The sequence below is a fragment of the Bombus vosnesenskii genome, unplaced genomic scaffold, assembly GCF_011952255.1.
Source record: "Bombus vosnesenskii isolate JDL3184/JDL3185 unplaced genomic scaffold, Bvos_JDL3184-5_v1.1 scf7180000013264, whole genome shotgun sequence".
Classification (NCBI taxonomy): Eukaryota; Metazoa; Arthropoda; class Insecta; order Hymenoptera; family Apidae; genus Bombus; species Bombus vosnesenskii.
This window is the reverse complement of record NW_022882924.1, coordinates 5,876,344-5,890,343: the sequence shown is the minus strand read 5'-3', so window position 1 is coordinate 5,890,343 and position 14,000 is coordinate 5,876,344. Positions and strand designations below refer to the sequence as shown.

Below are 14,000 nucleotides of genomic sequence, written 5' to 3'. Positions count from 1 at the left end.
TCCGTTGGAACTGGCGCGTGTTTCCACGAATAACGAAATTTTGAATGGGGCAAGAGCGAAGAGTCTGTAAACACGCGATTATTTCGAGAAAATTCGATTACGATCGAAAGAAAACCAGACAGACTCGAATGATCCAAAAAACACATAGATAACACGTAAAGCGTAATTATATTTTCGTAAGTTCGTTTCGCTGTAATATTGGCAACTTTGAGCAGAAGTTCCAAGTTTCCGTGTCAAGGTTTAGCTCAACTCGTATTAGATTCGCGATTCCGTATACCGTGGGACAATCGTGGCCGGAAAATTTCGGCTGGCAACGCTAATTTATAGAAGAGAGAGGAAGAAGAGAAGGAGCAGCAGACCGTCTCGAGCGTACAACCGCAACGAGGATTACCGGTAGACGGTGGAAAGACCGCGAGGATGCGAAGCTGCAGAGAACGCATTCATCCAGGTGATAAGTTATTTATATTGGGATTCCTATTGTGGCTATTTTGCAGAAATTGTGTTACAATGAGCCACGCGCAGGAGAGCGCTAATTTATGAGCAAGTCGGTCGTTCCATGTATGCTAGTGCAAAGGAGATTACCGCTGCGGGATGTGAAAGTTATAACGGACTCTGAATGTCTGAATAAAGTTCGTCCATGATCGTTTATCCAATGTCTTCGCGAATCGCTGAAGTTTTATCGGTTGTCCTCGTTTCCTTGCCGAAAATGGCGTAACATAAAAAGGACGTGTAATCCCTGAAGATCCATTTATACTTCCTTGGCGATGCTAATCACGCATACCCAAACCACTCGACGTATTCACGTTCATCCAAAGACAAATTTATTCCCCTAGACCGGTCGACCTCTGATTGATGGCGAATGAAAGAGTACGAAGAAAATGGAGGAATTACTTCGCTTCGAAATGCATAGGAAACTGCAGAGGCCTTCGCGGCTGCAAAATGAAACTCGCCACCGATGTTAACTTATTTACACGGTGGCCTGCGGAGCCGCGAAAGAAATTGGTTAGTCGCGCGAAACAAAGCGCTAATTCGCATGTTAGCTGCGTGTTCGCGAACGCGGCCACGTTCGTCGGATTACAAGCTCGCACGAGGCGGACGCTCGTGGCGAGACGCTAATTCAGCGTGGCGAGCTCTCGTAGCAGGCGGCATACAAAATGCAACCAGGAACCGTTTTTCTTCCCCAAATGTCGGCGCGACGCGCCTTTTCAAATTTCTCGTTCTCGTTAAGGGTATAATTTATTCCAATATCCAAAGAATTCGGACAGCGTGGAAAGACACCATCGTCGATACGCTGACCCAGCGGACGCGCATGTTTCGCAAGGATAGATTTCCCCTGGAAAACCGATTTTCTACCGCGCAGAAATTTAGCTCCGCTCATTCGAATCGACCGAGTTCTCGCAACAACGGATGTACCTTGCAGATTTCTGCATGTCCATGACGTCCTTTGCGACTAGTTAACATCGGGGGGGGGGGGCAAATATCACGGGATTAACACAGTTACAGTTTGCGGACGAACGCGATATTCGGGTTTTGTAACGAGGTAAATTCTTCATGGATGACGGCACTTACACATAGCGCAATTAATATTCGGTGGAGTAGTTTATCCGAAGCTGGTGGTCCATCCAGGCAAAAGATGTTCACCAGGGAGACGACGGTCAATCGCGACGATGACTGTACGCGAGTACGCTCGAGTGAGCCGCAACTTGACCGACCGGTTCAAGTCCAATTAATGACGTAACAAACGTGCCATCAAAATCCACTACCACTAAATTTGCTCCTCGTGCGACGTAATTAACGAGGAGAATCGGTGTTTGCTCGATACTCGAGCAAACACCGATCTACGCTTTAATTGAACCTATTCCGACCGTCGCAAGTTTGCCGCTAAAACGCGCGTTACTATGGAGAATTCTTTTTTACCATCGTCGAACCAATTTTCTTTCGACCATCGATTCGTTTACCTGTAGATTTCCACGAAAAAGAATATTCCTGTATATCGTTAGTTTCATTTTTCCCAGGTTTTTGTCGTATCTCGATTAACAGGACCATGTTGAGTCGCTTATTAGCACGATACACGCCGGATTCGTCGTCCATCGGCGATACGCAGTTCCACGCCGGTGACCAAAATGAATTAACGGTATGCCGAAAATAAATGACGCACCGTGTTTCATCCTGTCTTTCCGAGCATTCGATAAAAAATGCAACGAGAGTCGTTTTAAAACTGGGAAAAAGTGCATGGCTGCCTCGGGCGACGGACGCATAAAACGGTACATAGTCGCGCCGAGTGTTCACGCAAAAGTCCAACAAGCCTGGTTTGCATGGTCGCCAGCCGTGAAATAAAAACAGGATCGCCTTAACGAGCTATAAAAATCGCCGCGATCATCAACCCTTTCCTTTATTACCTCGATGCTTGTCGGATTAATCGTAAGAAACCGAGCGTTAAAATCCAATGAAATTCCGCTATAAGTTTGTACGTAGTCGACGGTGCTTTTGAAAATTGTGTCACGTAGAGAATTGTGTTTCAGTTACGAGATTTCCGAAACTTCGCGAGTGAAACTCCAGAAATCGATACGTTTTCCCATGCGTTACTTTCTTCCATTCTCTCCACGGATTACGTCACTTGTAAGAAAAATTTTCGCCAAGGATCGGAAAGATCTTTGCCTGTGATTACTGCGAGATACGATTGAGGGTAGAAGAAAACGCATTTAACGCACCACTGACGAAAACATACTGAAATTATTCTACTAACAGCGCGTTATCGCGTGTTCGATAATTATATCAGGGACGTAACGAAGTTGCGACGCGGCGGTGTCGTAAAGGCGATGGTAATAAAAGAAACGGGACGAAACGGATGAAAAAGAGGGTTGCGTCTCACGGCCCAGAATATATTAACGTGCATGCACGCGTACATACATAGGCGCGTGTACGCGTGCACCACTCGAACGACCGACGCGTTGCCACGCACGTGGAAGCACGTACGAGACGACGGCCTCGTAATTACAAGCTGACTCCATAATAGGATTTTCGGCGGTTTTAGCACGAGTACCACCGCTAAGAAGAACGATGCTTATCGTTGCGGACGCGCCCCGTTGATTGCGGCGAACATGACGCGCCTGTGCGCCTGCAACTCGCTGACACGAGTGCTTATACGTAGTTTGTTTGATGAGTCGTGGATTTTTTAAAGCCGCGTACTTTGTTCGTTTACAAAGTTGAGACGAAAGTTGGTCGACGTTACAGGCGATACGAAAGTGATACGACTGAAAAATTCAAGCTGCGGGAGAAGTTGCAGGGGAAAAATGCGTTTAAAAATTAGTATTTCACGCTATTTCGCGAAATTTAGAATCGCGCTTTCGTACCATTTTCTATTATTCTATCGCGAACGTTTAATTTCATAAAACACTGAGAATTTTTATTTTAATCCTGATTTAAATATAAATTCGAGCGTTTCAATTCTGCGAAACACTTGAAACTTTTTAATCACGATTCTGTTAATTTGTTTAATCAATTATCGTTTATTCTCGTACGGCAGCGAAGGAACATTAAAATGCCGCATAAAGTTGAATTTCTAGGAAAATGAGCGTCGGTTATTATCCAACTCTTACACATACGTGGGGAATTAACCCGACGCCAAGATCGAGTAACGATAATCCTAGGAAAACCGATTATCTAACCAGCGCGGTTGAAAATACAGCGAGGTATTTAATAAACGTAAAATGCAGACCGCGGTTCGATGGAAAAATTAGAAAGTACGCGGGACCCCGGGTCTAATAGTCGCGGCGACGGTGATTTACAGCGTTGATTATTGCTGGCGAAAAGAAGCCCGTAAATCATGGCCGCGTCTCGCGTGCGCTTATTGCGCGCCTCCAGGAATTTCCGCTCGAATTTAAGGGCCGCATGATCGACGCGACAAATAGTACCACCTCGTCTCCTGTTTTCTAGCCAAGATCGAAGGGGATGGTTGAAGGAGCGTAATCGATTTGCCTGGCCGTTTATTAGTCGCCACATGGAAAACGCCTGTTGGAATTAACATTTATAATGCGAATTTATCGATAAGCGTGATGGCTGGGGATTCGCAGTCGGCGCACGTGCGAACGCGACGACTACGTGATCGCATTACTTCCGCGGAAAAAATGTGGAAAAAATTCGGACGAGTCGGTGTGGTCCGACCAACCAGCCGGATATTTGTTGAAATATTGAAATTTTGTTTTGAATTCGGTAGCCGCCGGTTTACATTGGCGCCGTCTCTTCCGCCCCACAATTTTGTTACCTTTCGCTCGTGGCTCGACGAGTTGCCTAATGTTCTGCTATCTGTGCTGCGACTTATTTTTACCGACATTTAAAACGATGTGTTCTCTATCGAACGACTAAATGGATAAATCGATTCAATTCTATTTAATCTAATTTAGTTATTAATTAACCGGCAAAGATCTCTTTTACAAGAAGGTGATATACAATAAGTTGAATACAAGTGTCAGGGTGATACAGTCGCTGTGGGACAGTAAGACAAACATGTGTATAAGTACGCTATACTGAAGCTATAATACTAGTGCACCGCTCGGGTTAGCTAAGGGTACACAGACCGGTTAACACAGATCTCTTTCTGAGATTGCTGCTTGAGGTGGAAGACAAGTTGATATTATTGCGTAAAGCTTCGCCTAACTCGCGTATACGGGCAATGGTGTTTACGTGGGCAAATCTAGGGGAGAAGGACGAAGGGTAAAATAAAGAGAGACGTCCAGAGAAGTAACACGGTGCGTGGATGTGCCAGTTGATAAGGCTAAGAAACCGTGGACAATCGACAAATTAATTTAGGACTCTCACTATCGTAGAAAAACAAGATCGTCAGCCGGTCACCTGATTGCGGACGGTGAATAAATTTTATATTCTGCGGTGATAGGAGCGTAGAAGGAGCCTTAGGAGAGATGAAACATCGGTTCGAAATTCTTGCGGAATTTAGACGGAGGATCGTAACGACGTCAAGGAGAAGAAAACGAGAAAGAAATGGAGTGGTAGCATCTGGCCAGGGTAAGAAAACGGGCAAAGCACAGTCGACGACATCGGCTAGAAATGTAAATATGTTTTCCTTGGACGCGATGTCGAGTAATTATTCAGCATGCTAGCGAGAAAAGATCTCATACAGCGGTATCTTTTCCGACGATGTTCTTGCTCGAGAGACTCGCAAGATATTCCAGGAGCTGAACCACGACTCTCGTCCCTTCGTTTCCTCCCATTTGCGGCCCTTTCCTTTCTTCCTACTCCCTTTTGCTCTTGAGACTCCAGGAAAACCTGTTGTTAAAGCTGAGAGTAAAGTTGCAAGTTGAAGATGAATTCAATTTCTCGTAGCTTACGCTTGAACATTCTCCTCCAGTTGAACCGCCACTTCGATAACGCTTTTTGCCGTCTTGCTCGCGGATTTTCGTCTAGAAAATTACGCCAACGGGATGCGAAACGGTGATAGTTAATCGTACAGTATACAGTTGCCGAATTTCGTGTTTCTTGGCACGCGTACTAGTTCCACGAAATTCGACGATACGAAATTTTTGTCAATAGCGTCGATAAAGATCGCGTATAAAATAACTTGTTCTAGCAGGCACGTTTCCGCCTTCACGCCTCACCAAACGGAAATATAATTTCGTTGGAAATCGTTGATCGCTGTAATCGTGGTAACGCGATTACAGTTTAGGAAGAAATGAAATCTCTCAATTAATTCGCATACCAATGACGTGAAATCGGCAGGACGCGATGCTCGCCTCGCATCTAATTCGCGAGAAAATCGTTGAATTTCAAAGCAGCTGCCACTCGTTAAAGCCGTATTAACGGCGAGGAAAGAACGATCGCGAGGCAAAGTGTGCCTGCGTGAGAATTTCAATAATTCCGCGCGGCCACGCTTTTTGTATGCGCGAACGATGCCCCCGCTGTAACGAATCGAACAATTTGCCGCGCATAATTTTCAGATTGTCAGAGGAAAAATTATGATATTTATGAAAAATAACGCGTTTCGCTGTCGTTCACCGTTCTTTATCACCGGTAAAACAAATGACACCTGCAATTATCGTGTTTTGTTCGGAAACGTGTAACTTTATCTTCATCGATAGCGAAGTATTCCCATTTTTTATAATAAAATCCAACGGCAAGCCGCTTATTCGCTGTTCGAGTTTTGTATCCTCGCAGTACATCCATCGGTCGTAGTTCCAAGAACAGAATAATTCCTGGGAAGTTCCTCAAGAACCGTTCGACCGAGCGTCCGCAAGGTTGGCAGGCTAGGAGCAGCCCTTCTCCCTATCACGTGACGATACGCATCATTAAAATTCATAAGGCGACTCGCCCATTCCCACTTTAGCACCCCGCGGGCTGAACGAGCCGCGCATCATATATTTATAGACGCCCTCGAATGCACACATGCATCTCAGACACCTTATGCAAGCCGGTCGATTTCGGTGCGCACTTATCCGCAGCCGGATATCCAGCCGGTTTCCGCGAAAATTCCGTTTCCTCTGGCTTCTACCTTCGATATATTGCGTCGAACCGTCGAACTCCGTCGTCGCTTATTCTATGCATGAAATATATCCTTTTATTATTAGAATCGATTTGACAACGAGTTAACATACAGCAGAGCATACAGAAGGATGGCGCGTTTATCCCTACGTGTAATCTATCAGCGAGGTAGCTTCTAGGGACGAGCGATTCTTCGATCGAAACTGTGTTCAAGCTCGTAAGTTGGTTACCGCGTTAGTTATTTATCGGCGCTGTCAGCATCGATGACGTGGAGTTTGCGTAGATTATACGATATCGCGATGTCGTCGTCCCGCAGCGACGCGTCTACGAGATGACGGGAGTGCACTCACGGTGCGCCTATGAATCTTGCATAGGCCGCATGCGTATACGCATGAAATAGGAAGGAGGCCGTATTCCCTTTCCGCGTGTCGGTACGATGACAAATTGTGGCCTGGGTACACGCTAGATAGCACAGGCACTCCAACCAATGGGAATAAATCAAATTTCGCGGTACAACGTATGAACGTCCTTCGGTAAAATTTACGTACGATCGATCTCCGAATGCGTTCGCTCCCTGCGACGGATCTCTTGTTACCTTAAAGAATTAGCGACGAACACGCTGCACGTGAAAGCGTCTGCTGCAATGCAAAGATTTAAGAGGCGGCTGACGCGACGGTTAACCGCGGCGCTAATCAACTTTATTAACGCGCTAATTGATTTATTCTAGAAAGTAACGTCTCAACGTCGCGGATCGCGCGTAATTCTTATTCCGCGTGCCTGCGTGTGCCGAATGAGGCACGCTAAGTTGAAACCAGTAACCGGTCTACCAATCTCTGATAAAATTACCACGCTCAGGTATTTAGCCGAGCGGTGGTTAAGCGTTTTTCCTAGCCCTCCTTTTACTTACTTGGACCCTCCTCGAGAAAATGAACGCGTTACACTTCCAGAGCGTCAACTTTCACTGACCGCGACTCACGCACGATATATAAATGTCACGGAAATCGTTGATACTCTGAGGAAACGTACTCGAGGAATAATCATGCTCGGTAGATTCGAGGTATAATTTAGAAAAGGCTGATAAATAAAGCGTCGTCGTCTGACGTCGCGAGCAAGTAACTCGGACACACGAACGAAGGTGGTGGTGGAAAAAGCGCCGAAAAAGCGACGGGAACTTTTCGGAAGTTATAAGCGGATCAGCGTCGTTAATCATTCCTCGGCCACGCTATAGGCGCATACATTATTCAGAAGCGTCCCGACGCCAACTATGCATAACTTTTGTCCATGTTCACGCGCCTCTTTCTTCAGATAGAGTTAAGATACGATCGCGAGGGTGAAAAAGCCAGTGTCACAGAGTGACAGTCATCCTCCTTCGCCCTTTCCAAGTTGCTTCGAATTCCAGTAATAGGCGTACGAAAAAGAAATTCACGGAAAGTTTCATACTTACATTACGAATGACGGAAAAGAACTGTACGAGTACAAAGGCGCACCGGCTTGCGAAAAATGAGATCTTCCTAATAACGATGCAGTATTTCTGTAGTTGTTCAAAGATGCTTGCGATTCGAAGATAGAAACTCTGGAAAGAAAGCGTTTCAAAACTCTCTTCTGCGTGTTATAATCAGAAAAATAATGAAATTGTTGGTCGGGGAAGACGTAGCGGAAAATTCCCGAAGGATTGATCGATCGATCGTTACAAAGTTGTCGCGTTTTCTCAGCGGTGAACGATGCACGTGCACGCTGTGGTATGCAAGGGGTGACGCGAGGGTGCGTCAGCACACGCGTAGGCGTACTTAGCACCCCGACTGTGTAAGACCACTCGACCGGCACGTACCGGATCCTTCAGACGTACCTACACGCCAGTAAATTATCGCCCAACCGTATGTACGGGGAAGTACGCTGCTCTCGTTGTTTTACACTCTCTCTTTCTAGCCAGTTTTCTTCCTTCGCAGTCGTGCAGTCGTCCAGCATTCATGCTCCCGTGCGATTTCCTCCACGCCGTACATCCCGCTCTGCCACGACCCATGGCCTCGCTTTTCTCTTTGTTCTTTCGCGCTTTCCAACGTCCCTCTCCTTGTCCATGGCACCACCCGCGCGATAAAAACGAGATTTACGGATTATACCGGTGGTTTCTCTCTCTCTCTCTCTGTTTTTTTTTCTTTATCTTCTTGACAAGATGAATTTTGCATTCTTCCTACTGTTTTCTCGCGGTTTCCACGCGTGGTTTCATTAAGACCGGTTAATTTTTTAGTCCGCGTCATACCAAAACTCAGCTTTGTCGGAAAAGTAGGAGTAGCTGCATAATTTCTAGCAGATGTAGCATTTACACTTACGTTTCATCGTGGATTATTGAATATAGTTACGAATTTATTAGGCTCGTTTCTCTTTCGTTCTCTACCGACGACAATTTTAATTTTCCATCGGATTGATAAGCGACCAGGAACATTCGAATTTAAGAACGGATTTCTCCACGCGACCATCATCCGGTCGAGGTCAGCGTAGAAATAAAACTTATGGCGAAAAACGGAGGAGGTGGATAGGTGAAATCCGACAGTAAAGTTGAAAATCGACAGAGCGGAGCGTATATTTCATTACCGGCGTGTGATTTTCAATCTCCGCCAATGTCCGTCCACGAGCTCCCCATAACCTTTTCTTTTCACGATCGGTCCGTTGCTGCTGTTGCTGATACTGCTGCTGCCTTTGCCTCTCGAACAACGCCGGATAACTTTGAGCTTTGTAACTCGGCTGCGGAGCACGGCGTGCAATCGAATCGAACGCGAGACATTCGAAAAAATGGGAAAAAATGAATTGGTTGAACAGAACACGCAGGGAAAAGTATTTCGAGATAATAAAAGCTTCTCTTTTTTTGCCTGCGAAAATTCGGGCGAAATCTATACATGGAAACTGAATGTCTTCAATTTTTTAACACCTACGCTTCCGAAATTTTAAATTCGGTATTATTCCCTTTTTCCGTTTCGCTGGAAGGAAATCTCGAGATATTGCCACGTAAATATTTAAAATCAAAGCAAAGAATCGCTGTGGCTGTCTCAAAGTCGGAGGAGAAAGACGCTCGCTTCTTTGTAAATCGCGCTCTACTGGATTATGCTGGCAAATTGGTAAAAAGCGCGTTTCTCAAGTTCGTTTCTCGCCGAAGGAAATCCAGGACAAACGTGGATGCAAACTGATGCTCGCGTGTGTTTGGCGTGCGCGCGACCAGCCACGTCGGCCGAGATTAAATTCATCGCATCGGGGATAACTTTCTCTAACGTTGATTAACATACGCGAGAAGAAACTCGTCACTTTCTCCGCGGAAACACCCTTTGACACCGCTAATAACCATCTGAAGCCCTCGACACCGGTGTAAATTAAACAGATCCACCTTCTTATCTGGCATTGATTAAGTCCGGAACGTTCCGTCTTCTCGCGCTTCCTTGAATTATTCATGCGTTCTTTAGCTAGGCTTGAGAATAGGTTACATCGATTTCTGGCGGCAAGTCGCCAGAGTGAAGATGATGAGTTAGCCGAGTTACCTATGTTCCTTCGTATCTCTTGAAAGTGTAACTGGCGCGAGATTTATCTGCCAGAATCAATTCGAAAAGGTTGGAAATGGCAAATAGTTGGAGGAAGAGTTCTTGGGTTCATGACGTTGGAAAACTACAGCAACGAGAAACGAAAGATAAACCAGCAAAGTCACGACACGTACTTCTTTTACACCCCCGTAGCTTGCAAAAGTCGAGGCAAACGGATCGAATTTTTCGGAGAAACCCGGGCAGAGTCCATGCAACAAACGTATAACCCAACGGTCGGCCGAGTCAGTGCTCGCTATAAATTCGCCGGATACGAAGCTTAAAGCTGGTATGCTGGAACTCACCGGAGACGGCCTGAGACTGCGTCCGATGCTCGACCAGACCGCACGACGACTCTTGTTTCTCGAACAGACTGCATTCTGGATATCTGTCAGTGGCACACCGCCGACGAAAATCGTCGTCGTCGACAGGCGAAACCATAATTTCATTGTCCACCGGCTAGGGAGCATCGCTTAAACCATTGGTGACGAATTTCCCGCTAAACGAAGCGGATGGAGATTTTACAGGAAATTTTGAGAAGCCTTTGGATAAATGAAGAGAATGTTTGGGAAGTTTGTTCGATGGTATACCGATGTAGAACGCTTGTTGTATAGTCGCTAGGAATCCATACGAAGCTCGAAACAAGTTTGCGTCTCGATGAGGCTGAGTTTCGGGTTTAAAGGTTTCCCTGTAACTTCGACTTTCGGATGCGTTGTCAGTGAAATAGTCGAATGCTTTAGAAATGACGAAATGATGGAGCAAGAAGTTTCACGATACTACGATAAAATAAATATATTTCGTTTTTGCGAAGTGGAAAGAACAGGGTCGTAGAAAAAGCTTGGTTCATCATGTTCGAATTGTTCCTTTCTTCAGTACGAGAGCCCATCCTCCAAGTTACCCGCCGTGCCACTTTTATTTCACCTTCGGTTTCGTATTTCCTTTTGCTTCGTTTCCTCTCTAATTCGTCTAGAGCCCAAGAGCCATGGTACCGTGTGTGCCATTAACCCAAATAATTCTAGAGAGCAGCTTCGCTCTTCTCGAATTCTTCGCTCTTCAGTCTCCTTCGACCTTTCCTCTTTCTTGCCAACCAGCTGGACCATTAGGTACCCTGTGAGACAAATGACGAATACTTTGAAACCAGGTATTTGTTAAACATTTTTAATTTTATCCTCCTTCCTTTCAACCAGATAGTTCTGTAACATCGCGTAATATCGAAATAAGAAGATTGACATAAATCGATAAAACACTCGAGTTACCTTTCTGTCTTGTATTCGAAGATGAATTTTTATATAAATTATATCGTTGCGCTTTATATAATTCCGACCACGTTGTACATGGCATAAATCTGTCCAGCTCGAGTATCATCTTGACAAGACTCCATTGTAATTCGTCACTTCGCAAAACCGCGAATGTAGTTTATCTCGAAATCCGATTATTTAAAGTTATCGATGGTACGTATTATATTTAGTTTAACTTCTCGATGTAACATTTCCATTAAACTATCGCGTCTGACCTCGTTTCATTTTTCTCCTCTATCTTCGCGTATGTCGATATTAAATTTAGAAAACAGCTTGAAGGTACTTGACGTGCTGGTGACTTCTACATTTTTTATTTTATTCTATTCTAATCTTAAACTCCGTGATTGAAAATTGAGGTTATTAGCAGAAACGGAAGCCGAAAGCTCCTAAAGAGTGCGCACGAATTCGTCTGTTCGTCTACTTTTACTGTAAGTCGTGCGTTATAATCGCCGTGGCATTGACACGATACCGGCAATAATTGTATCTATCTATGTATAATTGCTTCTAAGCATAGCAGTGATCTAATCGTATTTGCAGCGGAATTTCGTCGAGCTTAGCGAACAGAAACGTACACGAATTCCGCTTCTCTAATTTTCATACGAATCGATTAATCTATTACTACGCGCTTCGCTGCCACTTTGAATAAACCAACGTGTGATGATAACTCTTAGTTTCTATTTTGTTCCGTGGCCGTGGATCTCCGAGAGTTTTCGAGTTTCAATTAAGCAAGTTAACCACGTTACGAGAAAGACATTTGCCGTGGAGATTATCGGTTTTTAAAGTTTTATTAGCCGGTTTTTAAAATGGCAAACGATAACGATGTTTTAATTAAATTCGCTGGCCAAAAGAGCGAACGCAATGTCCCATTGACGCTGGCCTTTCGATACGGGTTTTAAGGGTGCAATTAATGATATTCGATTTGATTTCCATCGGTAAACATTTCGTTATTGGCAATTGTTGTTAGCGAGCGAAAGGAAATTATCCGGCGATTAAACTTTCAGCCGGACATTTTCACCCATTTTGCCCGAAACTACCGACCGTTTCCATAATTATAAAACTGCCTCGCTTACCAACTAATGCTTGATTAATTTGTTATGCAGTTCGCGTAAACGGTATTAACGTGACGTTCGATCCAGTCACGCAGCTTTCCAACTTTACCCAAAGTATTATTGTTTCGTACGGTATTTTGAAATACTTGGTACCTGACGCGTAGCTAAATTCGCAAATTCGTTCGATCGCCGGTCGAGCATCGGCTGGGAAGTTTCGTTGCTTCGGCTCGGTCGAGTTGCGCGTTGCAGTTACAAATCACAGTTGGCCGAGGCCAGAAGTGGCGTCAGACGATCGCGGTTACACCGACCAGCTCGTGTGACCTGTTTGAAAAGCGATCGAGCGCTAAAACAAGTCCGACCTTCTCCTCTTTTTTTTCCGCCATCAGAGAGGAACGTACGAGGGAAACTTTACGCGAGCTCTCGGCAATTGACTTTCGAACTCGAACGCGTTTACTTGAGAACAGTTAGCAGACTTTACCCTTGCTCTGCCCTTTCTTTACTTTTGCCCTGTAAAGTTCGGCCACTGTAGCGTATTTCCACGATTTTCTCCGAGATCCCACCTCCCGTCAAGGGATTACTAGGAACCTCTAAGATTTTCTTCGTAACAGTGGCTTTGCGGTTAATACGATAGTATTGTACGTCTATTTTTCCGTGTTTCAGCACTGCCTGTCACGATTCTTGGACCCAGCTGCGGCTGTCCCCGATGTTCGGTTGCATCTGTCCAAACAACCACATAAAAAGACGCTGCGACAGGATCTTCTCGATGGTGAATCACAATCCGTGCGTTGGTGAGTATGAAATCGAGCCTGTTTTTAAACGCAACTAATTTTTCTCTACGTTCGTATGTATATCTCTATGTGTACGTGTGAACGTGATACGTTATACGCAGGCATCTGTAACAATGCGTACACACGAGATTTATTACTTGCTTCTATCGATTATTATTCTCTGTTTCGTTGTGTCGACTGAACCCGTGTCAATTATATTTTGGTAATCTTGAATGAACGAGTATACGTGGTAACGTTGGTTAATCGTAACTATTACTTTAGCGCACCCTTGTGGAAGACGATTGTTGGTGTTGTGAAGTAAACGTGTGTATTGTTCCTTTTTCTTTTTCCTTTTATGTACATGACACTCTACAAATTCACTTTTACTTTACCGTCCGTTTCGTTGCGAGGTTCGACTGCCCGTCTCCCTTGTTTACCTGTTTGTCTGTATCTTGTTACCGAAGTACTCTGTTCTAGTCTGTTACCTTTTCTTCGATCGATGTGTGTGTACGCTGCGGATAACGAAATCAACGCTGTCGATCTTGGATTGAAACGCGATGAATTTTTCCGCTCTAACGAATGCCAACGTAAATACAAAATTACGTAAATACAAAATACAAAATTACATTATACCCAATTAGCTACGAATTATCGACATCCGCACAAGTGCAGCTTCCGTGGCCCACTTGCAACCAGGTCGTAAGTTCATTTTCGCCGAAACAACCACAAGGAAGCAACTAAAATGCGACTACGGTGAGAAGTTTCGTCGTAAACAAACCCCAAAAACTAGAGATAGTCTGAAAGATGCCTTCCGGCCTCGTTATTTTTCCCCGT

The 14,000-nt window shown here is 44.9% G+C and overlaps 1 protein-coding gene across 2 annotated transcripts in view; it reads left to right on the top strand.

The window, feature by feature from the left end:
• The window catches only part of LOC117235667, a 213,608-nt gene that overhangs the window by 156,564 nt on the left and 43,044 nt on the right, over nucleotides 1–14,000 (top strand). For both annotated transcript variants that reach the window (XM_033497925.1, XM_033497933.1), the window contains one exon: nucleotides 13,060–13,187. In XM_033497925.1, coding sequence (XP_033353816.1) covers nucleotides 13,060–13,187 — 128 coding nt within the window. The remainder of the gene's footprint in view (nucleotides 1–13,059; nucleotides 13,188–14,000) is intronic.